General features: G+C 40.3%; 1 protein-coding gene across 1 annotated transcript in view; it reads right to left on the bottom strand.

Annotated features, from left to right (window-relative positions):
• HSD17B2 (hydroxysteroid 17-beta dehydrogenase 2) overlaps positions 1 to 11,756 on the bottom strand; it is a 75,194-nt gene extending 63,438 nt beyond the window's left edge. The window contains exon 1 of the mRNA XM_022582823.2: positions 11,175 to 11,756. Coding sequence (XP_022438531.1) covers positions 11,175 to 11,586 — 412 coding nt within the window. The 5' untranslated portion in view covers positions 11,587 to 11,756. The remainder of the gene's footprint in view (positions 1 to 11,174) is intronic.
• Positions 11,757 to 19,426: the final 7,670 nt, after the last annotated feature.

Raw genomic sequence — 19,426 nt, 5'->3', positions numbered from 1 at the left:
TGAATGGGACAGACCCAGGGGTCCCTGTATCATCCAAGATAGACGTGTTTCTCCATTCCACTCTGTCTCTGCCCAAGACTTCCTCATGCTCCCTGCTCACCTTGCCCCCATCTTGTCCTCTTTGGCCCCTGGATTTACTGACGTGTGTCATCCCCAGGTGTCTGTTTATCTCCATTTGTTTCAGCTAAATGGAACTATCTGAACCATCTACCCATTAACCTGACATCTCCGGTCTTGCTTCAGAACCTTTGCCCACACCATGTCCTAGCAGATACATATTGACACCCTACGATCTAGTGTAATCCCCAACTCTGAGGCTCAGCATTGAACCCCAATGCTGGAAGGTATAGGCAAAGGAATAGCATCTGGGAAGGGTTCATCTTTAGGAGCATAAATAGGGGATGCCAAAATCTGTGGGGTAATCAAGGTTCACAGACTGAGATAAACAAATGGACAAGGCAGCTTTGGCCATGAGGGGGTAAGCAAGGATAATCTTTGATCACTTTCAGGGGTAAGAACTTGTTTGTACCATGAACCCTTCTGAAGAGGGCTAAGGACAGAGCCGTAGAGGCCACCTAGTGGGAGGGGTAGGAAGAAGGACCCGGAGGGGTCAAAGGATGGAGACGTGGGGGAGAAGCATGGAAATGTAGTATCCCAGCAGGCAAAGGAGGCCGTGTCAAGAAGGAAAATATGTTCAGCAGTGCTGGAGTAGAAACCAAGCTCTGGGAACTAGGAGGGCACCAGTGACCCTTGGGAGAGCAGCTTCAGCAGCCTGGTGGGAGGGGTTGGGGGCATGACCAGAGGATAGTCTGTTCGTGCCACTTCCTGGGTGAGATGCTTAGAACCAAGTCATCACAAAGCCCTGTCCAGAGCAAGCCAACAGTGAAGTCACTGCAGAACAATGGGGCCTTCAGAGCTCGGCCATGTCACTCTGCCCTTTCTACACAGGTGACCCCAGCAAAAAGAACTGGCAGAGATAAGTACCTAAGCAGGTGGGCAGATTGGCACAAACCCATTGTGTCTAACCAATGACCACGAAAAGGGGAGGACATTTCACCAGCTTGGTTCGTTCACTCAGGGCTCACTCACTCATTAACATTGTATTGGATCTAACGTGCTCAGAGACTGAGGAGGGACTTGGTTATAAAAAAAGATCTGGTCCCTGCCATCAAACAGCTTACGATACATTTGGGGGACTTCATTCCATGAGAGTATCCACCAACCTAAACATGCCATCTAAAATGCCTAATGAAGTCACCGTTCAAACCTTTACGAAATTGCCCAAGTTAGCAATACCTTTTTTATGCCTCTCTGTAGAGGGCTAAGGTTAAGCTCAAACTGAATGATAAAAGAGGATATGTGCTCATAAAAAAAAAAAATCTGACAGACCGACTGAATTATAGACTCACTGAGGACAGTATTGATTCATACAATATATACCAATGATCTCTTCCTTTGTAGTTTTTTTTTTTTTTAAACATCTTTATTGGGGTATAATTGCTTTACAATGGTGTGTTAGTTTCTGCTTTATAACAAAGTGAATCAGTTATACATATACATATGTTCCCATATCTCTTCCCTCTTGCGTCTCCCTCCCTCCCACTCTCCCTATCCCACCCCTCCAGGCTGTCACAAAGCACCGAGCTAAATATCCCTGTGCCTTGCGGCTGCTTCCCCCTAGCTATCTACCTTACTACGTTTGTTAGTGTGTATATGTCCATGACTCTCTCTCGCCCTGTCAAAGCTCACCCTTCCCCCTCACCATATCCTCAAGTCCGTTCTCCAGTAGGTCTGCGTCTTTATTCCTGTCTTACCCCTAGGTTCTTCATGACATTTTTTTTTCCTTAAATTCCATATATATGTGTTAGCATACGGTATTTGTCTTTTTCTTTCTGACTTACTTTACTCTGTATGACAGACTCTAGGTCTATCCATCTCATTACAAATAGCTCAATTTCATTTCTTTTTAAGGCTGAGTAATATTCCATTGTATATATATGCCACATCTTCTTTATCCATTCATCCGATGATGGGCGCTTAGGTTGTTTCCATCTCCGGGCTATTGTAAATAGAGCTGCAATGAACATTTTGGTACATGACTCTTTTTGAATTTTGGTTTTCTCAGGGTATATGCCCAGTAGTGGGATTGCTGGGTCATATGGTAATTCTATTTGTAGTTTTTTAAGGAACCTCCATACTGTTCTCCATAGTGGCTGAACCAATTCACATTCCCACCAGCAGTGCAAGAGTGTTCCCTTTTCTCCACACCCTCTCCAGCATTTATTGTTTCTAGATTTTTTGATGATGGCCATTCTGACTGGTGTGAGATGATATCTCATTGTAGTTTTGATTTGCATTTCTCTAATGATTAATGATGTTGAGCATTCTTTCATGTGTTTGTTGGCATTCTGTATATCTTCTTTGGAGAAATGTCTATTTAGGTCTTCTGCCCATTTTTGGATTGGGTTGTTTGTTTTTTTGTTATTGAGCTGCATGAGCTGCTTGTAAATTTTGGAGATTAATCCTTTGTCAGTTGCTTCATTTGCAAATATTTTCTTCCATGCTGAGGGTTGGCTTTTCGTCTTGGTTATGGTTTCGTTTGCTGTGAAAAGCTTTGAAGTTTCATTAGGTCCCATTTGTTTATTTTTGTTTTTATTTCCATTACTCTAGGAGGTGGGTCAGAAAGGATATTGCTGTGATTTATGTCATAGAGTGTTCTGCCTATGTTTTCCTCTAAGCGTTTGATAGTTTCTGGCCTTACATTTAGGTCTTTAATCCATTTTGAGCTTATTTTTGTGTATGGTGTTAGGGAGTGTTCTAATCTCATACTTTTACATGTACCTGTCCAGTTTTCCCAGTACCATTTATTGAAGAGGCTGTCCTTTCTCCACTGTACGTTCCTGCCACCTTTATCAAAGATAAGGTGTCCATATGTGCGTGGGTTTATCTCTGGGCTTTCTATCCTGTTCCATTGATCTATCTTTCTGTTTTTGTGCCAGTACCATACTGTCTTGATTACTGTAGCTTTGTAGTATAGTCTGAAGTCAGGGAGCCTGATTCCTCCAGCTCCTTTTTTCATTCTCAAGATTGCTTTGGCTATTCGGGGTCTTTTGTGTTTCCATACAAATTGCGAAATTTTTTGTTCTAGTTCTGTGAAAAATGCCAGTGGTAGTTTGATACGGATTGCATTGAATCTGTAGATTGCTTTGGGTAGTAGAGTCATTTTCACAATGTTGATTCTTCCCATCCAAGAACATGGTATATGTCTCCATCTATTTGTATCATCTTTAATTTCTTTCATCAGTGTCTTATAATTTTCTGCATACAGGTATTTCGTCTCCTTAGGTAGGTTTATTCCTAGATATTTTATTCTTTTTGTTGCAGTGGTAAATGGGAGTGTTTTCTTGATTTCACTTTCAGATTTTTCATCATTAGTGTATAGGAATGCCAGAGATTTCTGTGCATTAATTTTGTATCCTGCTACTTTACCAAATTCATTGATTAGCTCTAGTAGTTTTCTGGTAGCATCTTTAGGATTCTCTATGTATAGTATCATGTCATCTGCAAACAGTGACAGCTTTACTTCTTCTTTTCCGATTTGGATTCCTTTTATTTCCTTTTCTTCTCTGATTGCTGTGGCTAAAACTTCCAAAACTATGTTGAATAAGAGTGGTGAGAGTGGACAACCTTGTCTTGTTCCTGATCTTAGTGGAAATGCTTTCAGTTTTTCACCATTGAGGATGATGTTTGCTGTGGGCTTGCCATATATGGCCTTTATTATGTTGAGGAAAGTTCCCTCTATGCCTACTTTCTGCAGGGTTTTTATCATAAATGGGTGTTGAATTTTGTCGAAAGCTTTCTCTGCATCTATTGAGATGATCATATGGTTTTTCTCCTTCAATTTGTTAATATGGTTTATCACATTGATAGATTTGCGTATATTGAAGAATCCTTGCATTCCTGGAATAAACCCCACTTGATCATGGTGTATGATCCTTTTAATGTGCTGTTGGATTCTGTTTGCTAGTATTTTGTTGAGGATTTTTGCATCTATGTTCATCAGTGATATTGGCCTGTAGTTTTCTTTCTTTGTGACATCCTTGTCTGGTTTTGGTATCAAGGTGATGGTGGCCTCGTAGAAGGAATTTGGGAGTGTTCCTCCCTCTGCTATATTTTGGAAGAGTTTGAGAAGGATAGGTGTTAGCTCTTCTCTAAACGTTTGATAGAATTCACCTGTGAAGCCATCTGGTCCTGGGCTTTTGTTTGTTGGAAGATTTTTAATCACAGTTTCAATTTCAGTGCTTGTGATTGGTCTGTTCATATTTTCTATTTCTTCCTGATTCAGTCTTGGCAGGTTGTGCATTTCTAAGAATTTGTCCATTTCTTCCAGGTTGTCCATTTTATTGGCATAGAGTTGCTTGTAGTAATCTCTCATGATTTTTTTTATTTCTGCAGTGTCAGTTGTTACTTCTCCTTTTTCATTTCTAATTCTATTGATTTGAGTCTTCTCCCTTTTATTCTTGATGAGTCTGGCTAGTGGTTTATCTATTTTGTTTATCTTCTCAAAGAACCAGCTTTTAGTTTTATTGATCTTTGCTATCGTTTCCTTCATTTCTTTTTCATTTATTTCTGATCTGATTTTTATGATTTCTTTCCTTCTGCTAGCTTTGGGAGTTTTTTTGTTCTTCTTTCTCTAATTGCTTGAGGTGCAAGGTTAGGTTGTTTATTCGAGATGTTTCCTGCTTCTTAAGTTGGGCTTGTATTGCTATAAACTTCCCCCTTAGAACTGCTTTTGCTGCATCCCATAGGTTTTGGGTCATTGTGTCTCCATTGTCATTTGTTTCTAGGTATTTTTTTATTTCCTCTTTGATTTCTTCAGTGATCACTTCATTATTAAGTAGTGTATTGTTTAGCCTCCATGTGTTTGTATTTTTTACAGATCTTTTCCTGTAATTGATATCTAGTCTCATGGCGTTGTGGTCAGAAAAGATACTTGATACAATTTCAATTTTCTTAAATTTACCAAGGCTTGATTTGTGACCCAAGATATGATCTATCCTGGAGAATGTTCCATGAGCACTTGAGAAAAATGTGTATTCTGTTGTTTTTGGATGGAGTGTACTATAAATATCAATTAAGTCCATCTTGTTTAAGGTATCATTTAAAGCTTGTGTTTCCTTATTGATTTTCATTTTGGATGATCTGTCCATGGGTGAAAGTGGGGTGTTAAAGTCCCCTACTATGAATGTGTTACTGTCGATCTCCCCTTTTATGGCTGTTAGTATTTGCCTTATGTATTGAGGTGCTCCTATGTTGGGTGCATAAATATTTACAATTGTTATATCTTCTTCTTGGATCGATCCCTTGATCATTATGTAGTGTCCTTCTTTGTCTCTTTTAATAGTCCTTATTTTAAAGTCTATTTTGTCTGATATGAGAATTGCTACTCCAGCTTTCTTTTGGTTTCCATTTGCATGGAATATCTTTTTCCATCCCCTTACTTTCAGTCTGTATGTGTCTCTAGGTCTGAAGTGGGTCTCTTGTAGACAGCATATATAAGGGTCTTGTTTTTGTATCCATTCAGCCAATCTGTGTCTTTTGGTGGGAGCATTTAGTCCATTTACATTTAAGGTAATTATCGATATGTATGTTCCTATTCCCATTTTCTATATTGTTTTGGGTTCGTTATTATAGGTCTTTTCCTTCTCTTGTGTTTCTTGTCTAGAGAAGTTCCTTTAGCATTTGTTGTAAAGCTGGTTTGGTGGTGCTGAACTCTCTCAGTTTTTGCTTGTCTGTAAAGGTTTTAATTTCTCCATCAAATCTGAATGAGATCCTTGCTGGGTAGAGTAGTCTTGGTTGCAGGTTTTTCTCCTTCATCACTTTCAGTATGTCCTGCCACTCCCTTCTGGCTTGTAGGGTTTCTGCTGAGAGATCAGCTGTTAACCTTATGGGGATTCCCTTGTGTGTTATTTGTTGTTTTTCCCTTGCTGCTTTTAATATGCTTTCTTTGTATTTAATTTTTGACAGTTTGATTAATATGTGTCTTGGTGTATTTCTCCTTGTATTTATCTTCCTTTGTAGTATTAACCATCACTATATTGCTTGTGTTTCTCCATCCTCCTTCTCCAAACCTAATCAAGGTCTAGGTCTGTATTTCCAACTGCCAATGACTCTTCACCTGCACTGCCCCCTCACTGCCCTCAAACTCAAACCCGAAGTCACATTCACCATATGTCCTCCCTCAGTTATCACCCTTTTCAAAGGTATCCCCATCCATGGTGCCTTCATTTTATCTTCTCTCATGGGCATATCTTGCATCCAATCAATTGCCAAGTTCTGTCTCAAGCAGAGCCTTGTGCACATAGAAGATGCTCAACACTCACTTGCCGATGAATGGACACATTTTCTACCCTGGAAACCTTTATAGGCTACTAGTGACTGTAGCTATAACACTGATGATAACTGTGGTTAAGAAAAAGGCTTTGGATGGCAAATGGGTCTGATCTGGGTTTAGTCCCATGCCTGCTGCTTAGTAGTTCAGGGACTTTGGACACCGTTTCCGCATTCATGTTAGTTATTAGGGTTATAGGGATCAAATATGAAAGGTGTGTAAAGCTCTGAGTGCAGAGATGTTATTTGCTTTAGTCCCTAGTCCACTGTCAATGTTTACCCATTACAATAGTCTACGACTAAAGTCAAAGGAGCCCAAATCCCAAGCTGATGCCAACAGTATTCCATTGTAGAACCTTAATTAGACTACCTAATAAGTCCTAGAAGGGGGTCACCATCGACCTAGGCACTTTGTTTGGAGCATAAGATAAAGACTTCCACATCAAACATATCTTTCTTCCCCTCCCTGATCTCTCCTCCATTGTACCCAATTTTGAAAATTCCAATTAAAATTCTCCAACTCAACAAATTTTAATGAGGGCTGGATGTGTGTCATACCTGATTAACCAGTTAGCCTGGAAGACCTCATTTTCTCTGTAGAAAGCTACTTTTCAGTTCCTAATGAGGCCCCTCCTGCACCCAACAGTGGGACCCATGGCACTCTGGGAACCCTCCTGAAGGCACCCTCTGTACCCCACCTCATGGCTATAGTGAGCTGCGGCCGTATCTGTCCCAGTAGACTAGGAAAGCCTCCAGGTGTCTGCCTTGCACGCAGCAGATGCCAAATCAGTAGTGAACTTTCGAGATGGGCAAGAAACACTGGAGGGACCAGGATGAAAGCCCTGAGGGTGGAACATCAAAGTTACTTGTGTAACTTCTACAAAATTCAAAGGGTAGGCTGAGAATGACAATGCACAACCTCGGAAGAAGATGAAGGAACCCCCAGGGGATGTGGTCCAAGGTTAAGGACAACTGGGAACTCAGATCCCATCACCTAACAACATAACAACTGCATGGTCTTTAACTTTCTTCCTCCACTGCTTCTGGACAATACATGGCACATACCAAGGACTCAATCAATAGTTGAATGAATAAATGGGTGTTTCTTCTTTCCATTTCTTTGTCAGCTGTTCCTTTTTCATTTTGTTCTCTTCTTATTCTCCCTAACCCCAACCCCACCTGGTCAACACACAGAATCTCCTATCTTCCTCCCTTCCTCTCCCTCTCTCATCTACTAACTCCATCTATGAGACTGTGTGTGTGTGTGTGTGTGTGTGTGTGTGTGTGTGTGTATCATTTCCAGTTTACAGAGGAGAAAACAGAAGTTCAAAAGCCTAAAACTGGATACTTTCAGGGATCACACTTCTAGTAAGAGGTATGTAGCAGATGTCATGCTGCCCCAGATCCCTTGACCATTTTTTGGTGCTCTAATCCTTACCACCTTCACTCCCAGCCACCTGCGACTTTGTCCAAGGGCTGCCCAGGATGCTGGGGTCCTTTTAGCCAGTGAGCATGGAGAGCCAGAAGTGCTTGGAGTTTAAGCCTCCCCTCCTACCACCAAAGAGGATGAGGGTGACAGCCCTTAACTAATGATTGAGGTGTGAGGGTATAAGGAGTACAGCTCCCTGGCCCACAATGGGGATGGCTCTCACCTGTGACCTACCAGTGCCTCCAGATCTGCCCCGGGGGATTAAGCCAACATGGGACCCTCAGCAGGCTTCTCTTGATGCTGAACCCGGGCTTGGCCTCCTCCCCTTCCCTGTCCATCTTCCTTACTCTGGGACCTCTGTTCCTTGGAGAACTTCCTAATAAATCCCTTTCACACAGATCTTCATCTCAAGCCCTGCCCCTGGAGAACCTACCCTAAGGCAAAGCAAATGCAAGATTCAAAGCCAAGCCTGTCAGACTTCAACATTCTTTTCACTGCATTGTGCTTGAGACGCTATTGCAATCTTGTGGACCTGCTCTTCACTAATCTTAGAGTTATTTAAAAAATTGAATGGCTGCTATGGCTTCAGGGGCCTTGAGGACAAATGTGTATTCAAATGCCCAGTGCTTGCTTATTTCTTCTTCTTGCTATAAGTATATGTCTCGGAGACAAAAGATCTTTATCTTAGCAAAGTGAAGTAGGGGACTCAAAGAAAAAGATTTTTTTGAAATTGTTCTTGTCATTGTCTTACACCTGGATCCATAATTAACTAGGCACTAAGATGGACTTCACCCTCTTAACATAATCTCTTTGTTAAATATTTTTGTTATATAAGTAATATAACTGTATTAGAGTAATTCTAAGGGAAAAACAAATCCAGGTACTCTGATCCAACCATTCACAGACTGTTTCCTTCCAGTGCTTTTTCCTCTTCATGTGACATAGAGGCAGTCTTATCCAAACACCTAGATCCCCGGAGTGTTTTCTCTTAGTTCAGTTTCCATGTTATAACGCAGTCCTGTGGTTGTCATTTTTAATTGTTGCCTATTGTTACATCCAGAGGATATACCGTAATTTGTCACCATTTCGGGTTTGTTTTTTTTTTCATTTTTAATGACATTTATTGTTTTCTTACTAATTTTACAATGTTGTCACCATTTTGATTGCTTTTGATATTTCACAATTTTAAATAAGGTTGTGTTGAACAACTTTGTGAATGTGCCATTTTGGTTTGCATCTACCCTTTTTTTACATTTCAGATTATTTCTTTAAGAGAAATGTCCAAATCTTGAATTATCAGATAAAAGAATAATATTTATGGTTTTGATGTATACTGAGACATTTCTCTCTGTATTCCCCGACACTAAAATGTGTACCAATTTGTAACATAAGCCAACCTGAAACAAAGGTTATTCCAAGTCACGATGACTTATTTTTTAATGAGTTTTGGTCTAACTAAATGAAGTCATTTAAAATTTCCCTACTTAGTACAAAGGTCTTGAAAGCATCTTTGGAATTATGTGGAATCTATGACATTCTTCATGAAAATGACAAAGAACCTGAGAGGCACATTTCAGTTAGCCTTAATGTACGTCTTTCCTTTCTTAATTCGAAGCTTTCTAATTGTTAAGCATTTCATTGAGAGATTAGTCATTGGGCTCAAATTGCCTAATTGAATCAGTCATTTTCCATGACACTGAACACAAGTCAGGACATTTCAATGGCTGATGTGAACTAACTGAATTGGGTGTGTATTTGGTGCGTTTCTGCATGCCTACATCTTCAAAAGCAGAGGATAAAGAACATTGCCAAGACAAACAAGCCAGAGATAATTCCTATTTTCTCCGTTACCTTGAAGTTTGCCTCTGTTTATCCTAAGCTTTAGTATTCTTATCTGTGAGCCTTAGAAGCGCTGCTCCCTGAAATTGATTTCCCAGGAATATTTGGACCTCCAGGAGATCATGTTCCATTAGTGTCAACCACAGCATCGCTATTATTTTTTTTTAACATGCTTAATTGTTCTGTCTTCTTTCGTACAAGTGGAAAAGTACGAAAAATAAATTTGACCTAGAATTACCCTGAAGACCATGGGTACTTGCTACTACACACAGAACAGAAAAATTTATACTGCTATTATAGCTTTTCACCCAGCTAGCCCCAGAGAATTCAAGTGGAAGAGTGGAAAACACAGCCAGTCTTCTGGGTGCATGATTCCAGGTGATACCAGACATTCACAGAGATAAGCATCCCACGGATCAGCTGAATTTTCTACCTTTGAACTGTTTTGGTTATTTTTTTTTCATCGCAGAAGCTTTATTTCTACAGCGCTTCACAACTCCAGCAAGGGCCAACTTGTGTCTCATTTTAAGAGAGAATTTCACTATTGAGTTAAAGTCAAAGGCAAGATAGACAAGTCACTTTCTAGTCCATTTCTCATTGAACTGGGCAACTGCCTGATTTGCTTCTGTTCACACTCCGTTTGCCTTCACTCCCGCAGGTCACAGCCTGGGGGTGGGGGGCGGGGTGGGGTGGGGTGATGACCTCCCGGCAAACGATTCTGCAGCTGGTATCCTCACCTTGGCTGGGCTTTCTAGGTTAGGATAACACCGTGGTGATCCTAATTAAAGCCCTATCCAAAGTCAAACTTCACAACCAAACAAACCAGTTTTACAACACCCAGGAATTTAATCTGGCCTCACACTTGCAGTGGAAAAAGAAACACAAAAGAAGGAAAAAGCTGGCAGCTCAGCCAACGAGCAGCCGCCTCCTGGACACGCTGCCGGCTTGATCCAATTAATAAATATTAGTGGTCCAATGACAGATCTGAAGACAAAGGTTCAGATGAGATACAAGGTTCTTGACAGCAGTCGGGGAAAACCGCAAAATTTCCAGCCCAGGTAAGTCTCTTCGATCTTTAAAAAAATGAAGCAAAGTACAAGGATAACATAAATTTGACAGCTTTTTTGCGCACCTAGGGAATAAGAGGCCAAGTCTAGAACGCAGCTGAACATTCATCTCAGAACGAAATTTGGTTTAAGCTTCAAAAAACCGAGGCGACAATCCTGGCTACAATGAAACAAACAAACGGCGTTTGCTTACTCTTACATAGGCTGGGAAATTAACAAACTCGTGGCTTAGGTGCACGTCCCTTTCCCAGTCCCTCTCACCATCAGCCCCTCAAGTGCACTTCCTAAAGAAAGCAAACCAAAACAGTGTAGTGAAAGACACTGGGGATGTGCTTTCATTTACTCCATGCCAAGTATTTTCTTTTTAAAACTAATCTGAAAGAGTCCCCCTAAGGCAAAGCAAGTGTCAGTTCCCGCCCTGAGGGGGAATCTCAGTGCCGTCCGCTTACCTGTGATCAGCACCGCCTTTTGATCCGCAGGTAACAACTCTTGGCCAGAAAAGTAAGTATATACGAGGAAACATGACAGGGAGAAGAGGATCAAGCCCCAGAAGAGGGACAGGCTGAGCAGGCAAGCCCCTCCCCAGAGGCCCGCCAGGCAGACCACCTTTCTCCCCACCTGCCCTTGGTTCTTCTTGAGTTTGCAAAAAATTGTTCCTCCCAGCACTGCGGTGACAGTCAGGTAAAGCCATCCTGGCTCAGAGAAGAAAGTGCCCATTCTCAGAGACTCTCTTCTCCTTTCCGTGCTCAGGGCCAGTTGAGTCAAATGGGCAAAGACAGGCTGCAGGCAGCCTGGGTTATTTGAACGGAGAGGCAAGAAGGGAGGGGGAGAAAACAGCACCGGAACACCTTGAATGAGCATGAATTAAGCATACTCATACAGCCACATATTTCCTGGTGGGTAATTTAAACCAGTCTGCAGTTTAATGTAAATACTAGAGCACTTCCTATTTGACTGTTCCCCGCACGCCCGCTTCACACACAACACAGATGCATACTCACCCACAACAAACACACGCATTTTTTTTAAATGACCTCTGGAGAGATAACTAGTTGGGTAATAATTGACAGAATTCAATCTGTCTGAACAGTGAATAACAAAACCTCTAGCTCGCAGGAAGTCTCTTCTGCTTTAGGAGCCTGTGGTGTGTCTATCTGTGCAGCCCTTTTCCCGACTCAAGGGTGTGTGTGTGTGTGTATGTGTGTGCATCACTGATTTTGCCCACATCAGCAGGACTCCTGCCATCCCCCACTAGAGTCAGACTGAAGGGTTAGATGGAAAGAGAATATAGAAGTAGAGGAAGAGATTCTTGGCAGATGAGAAGTGCTTTGGTCTTGCCAGAGGAAAGATAAGCCAGGGAAAGATAACACAATAATAACAATATAAATAACGGTCAATACCTATTGGTACTTATTTGCCCCAGAGGCCATATTCAGCTGAGACCCTATTCTCTGCCAAGCTCTGCTCCAGGCACTGGCACTCAACAGTCAATATTCTCAGTCTCTTTGAACACTATGTCTCTATGAAGTAAGTTCTATTACTGTAGTAATTTTATGGGTGAGCACCCTGAGGCACAGAGAGGTTAAGAGACTTGCCCAAGATCACACAGAAGTGGAAACAATCAGCCTTGTTTCAGAGCTTTATGCTCTAACCACTCTACGGCCTGCCTTAGGAAAAAAGCAAAAGACAGTTTGTACATTAGGTACCGGCCCTTCTTCACTTTAGCCTCATTTGAACCACGAAATATTTCAAGGTGGATGTTATTATGCACATTTTACAGAGAGGAAAACTGAGGCTGGAAGAGGACAAGTTACTTAAGTGACAGTAGTGGGTCCAGACCCACACCCGTGACTTAACTGGATGCGGGATAGTATGGCTCTTTGCTGGGTGCCTCAGCACTTTGTCAGTGGCTCCCATGCTGGGGCTGGGGCCAAACACCCATGTGGGTTTCCTGATGGTGCACGCCCACCAAGGATGAAGCAAATCTCCTGGTGGCAGCCTACATGGCTTCCCAGCTGCTCAGTCCTGGGGCTCCCAAGGAGAAGGCAAACCCTGCCGTGATGTAGAAGTCTAGGTAAGGATTATCCTTGCCTTCTGACGGGGAAGATGGTATGCTATATTAAGAACATGAGCTTTATTTTTTTATTTTTATCTTTTCATTGAATATAGTTGATTTACAATGCTGTGTTAATTTCTGCTGTTCAGCAAAGTGATTTAGTTATACATACATATAGATACATTCTTTGTTAAATATTCTTTTCCATTATGGTTTATCATAGGTTATTGAATACAGTACTCTGTGCTCTACAGTAGGACCTATTGTTTATCCATTCTATATGTAATAGCTTACATCTGCTAACCCTAGCTTCCCATTCCATCCCTCCCCTAACCCTCTCCCCCTTGTCAACCACAAGTTTGTTCTCTATGTCTGTAAGTCAGTTTCATAGATATGTTCATTTGTGTCATATTTTAGATTCCACATATAAGTGATATCATATGATATTTGTCTTTCTTTTTCTGACTTACTTCCATCTGATTGAGTTGAATTGGGTCTCCTTTTCAACCCCATCATTCTGTCTTAGAGCTTTCCTTGAGGTCATCCTTGCTTGGCCAATGTTCCATTTCTGGCAAACTTGCACTTAGCCTTACAGGGGGAAGGAGCCAATTGGATCAACTCATTCTTATTAATGATGCCAGTGAGTCAATGTGTTGCTTCCTTCTGCCAGTGGAGGTGCCTTTTTGAAGGCGCCTTCTGAAGACAACGTATCTTACCCAAAATGGAGGATTTCTCAACCTGGGGAGGCGGGGGGCGGGGGGGAATGCTGAGAATCCTGGAATGTATACTTTCTTAGAATCTATGGCTCTTGAGTTGAAACGGGAATTTGAAGTAACGTCCCATCTAAAACAGGGATTCTCTCTGTAGCATCCCCACCAAGTGGTCATTTTGTCTACTGCCAGTACGCCTCTCATTACAGGCACTGCAAAGCCTTTAAAGGTGACTTTCCAGTTCAGGACAGCTTGGAGTATTAGAAAGATCTCCTCTTGAGAAGTAACAACTGACACTACAGAAATACGAAGGATCATGAGAGATTACTACAGGTAACTATATACCAATAAAATGGACAACCTGGAAGAAATGGACAAATTCTTAGAAAAGCACAACCTTCCGAGACTGAACCAGGAAGAAATAGAAAATATAAACAGACCAATCACAAGCACTGACATTGAGACTGTGATTAAAAACCTTCCAACAAACAAAAGCCCAGGACCAGATGGCTTCACAGGCGAATTCTATAAAACATTTAGAGAAGAGCTAACACCTATCCTTCTCAAACTCTTCCAAAATATAGCAGAGGGAGGAACACTCCCAAACTCATTCTACGAGGCCACCATCACCCTGATACCAAAACCAGACAAAGATGTCACAAAGAAAGAAAACTACAGGCCAATGTCACTGATGAGCATAGATGCAAAAATCCTCAACAAAATACTAGCAAACAAAATCCAACAGCACATTAAAAGGATCATCCACCATCCTGGGTTTATCCCAGGAACGCAAGGATTCTTCAATATACACAAATCAATCAACGTGATACACCATATTAACAAACTGAAGGAGAAAAACCATATGATCATCTCAATAGATGCAGAAAAAGCTTTTGACAAAATTCAACACCCATTTATAATAAAAACCCTCCAGAAAGTAGGCAGAGAGGGATCTTACCTCAACATAATACAGGCCATATATGACAAACCCACAGCCAACATTGTTCTCAGTGGTGAAAAACTGAAACCATTTCCTCTAAGATCAGAAACAAGACAAGGTTGTCCACTCTCACCACTATTATTCAACATAGCTTTGGAAGTTTTACCCACAGCAATCAGGGAAGAAAAAGAAATGAATCCAAATCAGAAAAGAAGTAAAGCTGTCACTGTTTGCAGATGACATGATACTATACATAGAGAATCCTAAAGATGCCACCAGAAAACTACTAGAGCTAATCAATGAATTTGGTAAAGTTGCAGAATACAAAATTAATGCACAGAAATCTCTTGCATTCCTATACACTAATGATGAAAAATCTGAAAGAGAAATTAAGGAAACACTCCCATTTACCACTGCAACACAAAGAATAAAATACCTAGGAATAAACCTACCTAAGAAGACAAAAGACCTGTATGCAGAAAACTGTAAGACACTGATGAAAGAAATTAAAGATGATACCAACAGATGGAGACATATACCATGTTCTTGGATTGGAAGAATCAATATTGTGAAAATGACTGTACTACCCAAAGCAATCTATAAATTCAATGCAATCCCTGTCAAACTACCAGTGGCATTTTTCACAGAACTAGAACAAAAAATTTCAAATTTTGTATGGAAACACAAAAGACCCCAAATAGCCACGCAATCTTGAGAAAGAAAAATGGAGCTGGAGGAATCAGGCTCCCTGACTTCAGACTATACTACAGAGCTACAATAATCAAGACAGTATGGTACTGGTACAAAAACAGAAATATAGATCAATGGAACAGGATAGAAAGCCCAGAGATAAACCCACGCACATATGGTCACCTTATTATTGATAAAGGAGGCAAGAATATCCAATGAAGAAAAGACAGCCTCTTCAATAAGTGGTGCTGGGAAAACTGGACAGCTACATATAAAAGAATGAAATTAGAACACTCCTTAACACCATACATAAAAATAAACTCAAAATGGATTAAAGACCTAAATATAAGGCCAGACACTATAAAACTCTTAGAGGAAAACATAGGCAGAACACTCTATGACATAAATCACAGTAAGATCCTTTTTGACCCACCTCCTAGAGGAATGGAAATAAAAACAAAAGTAAGCAAATGTGACCTAATGAAACTTCAAAGCTTTTGCACAGCAAACGAAACCATAACCAAGGCAAAAAGCCAACCCTCAGAATGGGAGAAAATATTTGCAAATGAAACAACTGGCAAAGGATTAATCTCCAAAATTTACAAGAAGCTCATGCAGCTCAATATCCAAAAAACAAACAACCCAATCCAAAAATGGACAGAAGACCTAAATAGACATTTCTCCAAAGAGGATATACAGATTGCCAACAAACACACAAAAGGATGCTCAACATCACTAATCATTAGAGAAATGCAAATCAAAATTACAATGAGGTATCAGTTCACATGGTCAGAATGGCCATCATCAAAAAATCTACAAACAATAAATGCTAGAGAGGGTGTGGAGAAAAGGGAACCCTCTTTCACTGTTGGTGGGAATGTAAATTGATACAGCCACTATGGAGAACAGTATGGAGGTTCCTTAAAAAACTAAAAATAGAACTATCATATGACCGAGCAATCCCACTACTGGGCATATACCCTGAGAAAACCATAATTCAAAAAGACACATGCACCCCAATGTTCATTGCAGCTCTATTTACAATAGCCAGGACATGGAAGCAACCTAAGTGTCCATCGACAGATGAATGGATAAAGAAGCTGTGGCACATATATCCAATGGAATATTACTCAGCCACCAAAAGAAACAAAATTGAGTTATTTGTAGTGAGGTGGAGGGACCTAGAGACTGTCATACGGAGTGAAGTAAGTCAGAAAGAGAAAAATAAATACCGTATGCTAACACATATATATGGAATCTTAAAAACAAAATAAAGGTTCTGAGGAACCTAGGGGCAGAACAGGAATAAAGATGCAGATGTAAAGAATGGACTTGAGGACAGGGTGAGGGGGAAGGGTAACCTGGGACGAAGTGAGAGAGTGATGTGGACTTATATACACTACCAAATGTAAAATAGATAGCTAGTGGGAAGCAACCACATAGCACAGGGTGATCAGCTCAGTGCTTTGTGACCATCTAGAGGGGTGGGATAGGGATGGTGGTAGGGAGATGCATGAGGGAGGAGATATGGGGATATATGTATATGTATAGCTGATTCACTTTGTTATAAAGCAGAAACTAACACACCATTGTAAAGCAATTATACCCCAATAAAGATGTTAAAAAAAAAAAAAAGATCTCCTCTAGACTGAGCTTGATCATGTCACTTGTCCTTCCTTTTCCACTTGGAGTCACACAGGCCAATTCAGTCCCTGTTTCGTTCAGATATTTGGAGACTACTATCGTGTCTTACCTTCTCCAGGGGGATGGTGCTCAGTTCTCTCAATTGCCCCTTATATATGGTAGAAAATATTTTATCTGGTGCTTAGTGCCTGAAGCAGCCACATTTTTAAGAGTTCAAACATTTAAAAAATCATGTTGTTGCAATAATTGGAGAATATGTTGTTATGATGAATGTAGCATGGTGACAACGTGATTCACCAAGCAGAGAACGACCATGTGTTGACGTCACCATGACCCAAACGTCAAGATATAGATGTGGTGGTACACGTCATAACAGATCATCTCACGGACATCAAGGTGGTCTTGCTGGTAGCACAAGTTTTGTTATGATTTTCAAGCATTTGGATGATAACTAACATTTTAAGTGTTGAGCAGTAATTGTGCAAATATATATCTATTCTCTGTTTCACATTGGCAGGCGGAAAAGACAACCAGATGGTGGTGTTGGATCGCGTCTTTTTTCTGTCACTGAACTATGGTGAAGATGTCTAAATCATTAATTCCAAATAGGTCAGATCTCAATTTATTGTATAGGGTTTCAAGGATCCTTAGCAGTGTGGCCTTTCTTAGAATGGAATCCAAGTATTTACTTCTCCTCCGAAAGGTTAAGCCCAGAAGAGACAAATACAACTGTACAATACTTTCAGTACAGTGCAAGCAGCACAGAATAGAGCAAGATTATCACCTCCCCTATCCCTGAAGTTATATCTTTACTTATATGTCCAAAGACTCGTTTGCTTTTTTGACAGTAGTGCCCTATGGTTTACTTCCATTGTGTTTGCTATCAAGTAAAATTCCAATCTTTGTAGTTTTCTTGTCATTAAAATTACTTTGTTGTAAAATATAATGTGGAGAAACTATCCAAAATATAAATGTAAGTAAATATCCATTAGTCCATACTGATATAGATAAATGATTGAAAAAGTAAATAAATGGAGAAAAGACAAATCTCCCATGCAGAAAATTCCCAAATAATTTATGTAGATATACCCACTCAGGGAGGTGAAACAGACCTCACACTTGAGTGTGGGCTGCACATAGTGACTTCCTTCCAAAACACACAGCCTGGAAACTGAGAAAGAGAGGAACCTGACATGGAGAAACTTGACAAACTCCATCTCAGCCAGGTGATCAAGGTCAACATGACCAGTGATAAGTCATGCGATGAAAGTGGCACCATTATCATTGCAGGACATTCTACAAAACACCTGACCAGCACTCTTCAAAGCTGTCAAGGTCATCAAAAACAAGGAACTTCTGAGAAATGGTCACAGCTTAGAGGAGCCTAAGGACACATGATGAGTAAATGTATTGTAGCGTCTTAGATGGGATCCTGGAACAGAAACACAACAAGGACATCAGGTAAAAAGTATGGGCTTTAGTTAATAATAATGTATTACTACTGGCTTCTTAGTTGGGACAGATGCCCCACAGTAATAGATGTTGACAGTAGGGGAAAGTGGGTGTGAGTGTACAGAACTCCATACTACCGTCACAATGTTTCTATAAATCTAAAACTATTCTAAAATAAAAAATTTACTTAAATATATAGTAATATATAAATATAAAACTATTAATTTTATAATAAATATAATGGTACATATTATATGCAATATATTATAATGTTATTTATTTATATTATAATAAATCATAAATGTAGCAATAGATATAAATATATCTAAGTAAGCTTTTTATCTTAATAAATTTATAGGGAATTACGAAGATAGTACAGAATTTTATTTATATATACATATACATGTATGGTACATATATATGCATACATAGTGATCTATTATATATAAATATAACAAGTATTATATAATATATAGTTTTATGTATTTGAGATAATATATAATTTTACACATTATATTATATATATATATATTCCAACAAATGAAAATAAATTATAACACCTTCTTGGTCAAGAAGAACGTTGTCATGGGACTTCCCTGGTGGCGCAGTGGTTAAGAATCCGCCTGCCAATGCAGGGGACACGGGTTCGAGCCCTGGTCCGGGAAGATCCCACATGCTGCAGAGCAACTAAGCCCGTGTGCCACAACTACTGAGCCTGCGCTCTAGAGCCTGTGAGCCACAACTACTGAGCCCGTGTGCCACAACTACTGAAGCCTGCACACCTAGAGCCCATCTCCGCAACAAGAGAAGCCACTGCAATGAGAAGCCTATGCACCGCAACAAAGAGTAGACCCCGCTCGCCGCAACTAGAGGAAGCCCACGTGCAGCAACGAAGACCCAATGCAGCCAATAAATAAATAAATAAATTTATAAAAAAGGAACATGGATAGACCAAATCATTATGTATAACAGGAACGAACATAGTGTTATGGGCCAATTATACTTCAAAAACAAAAAAACTCATAGAAAAAGAGATCAGATTTGTGGTTTCCAGAGGTGGGTTGTGGAGGGGAGGGCAAATTAGATGAAGGCAGTCAAAAGGTAAAAACTTCCAGTTACAAGGTAAATAAGTACTAGTACAACATAGTAAGTATAATGAACACTGTTGTGTAAGTTATATGTGAAGATTGTTAAGAGTCTAAGTCCTAA

Source organism: Delphinapterus leucas, chromosome 20, assembly GCF_059928025.1.
Source record: "Delphinapterus leucas isolate spDelLeu-1000000601 "Yukka" chromosome 20, BTC_Dleu_Yukka2, whole genome shotgun sequence".
Lineage (NCBI taxonomy): Eukaryota > Metazoa > Chordata > Mammalia > Artiodactyla > Monodontidae > Delphinapterus > Delphinapterus leucas.
Note: the sequence above shows the minus strand (reverse complement) of the source record. Positions and strands in the feature narration are given on the sequence as shown.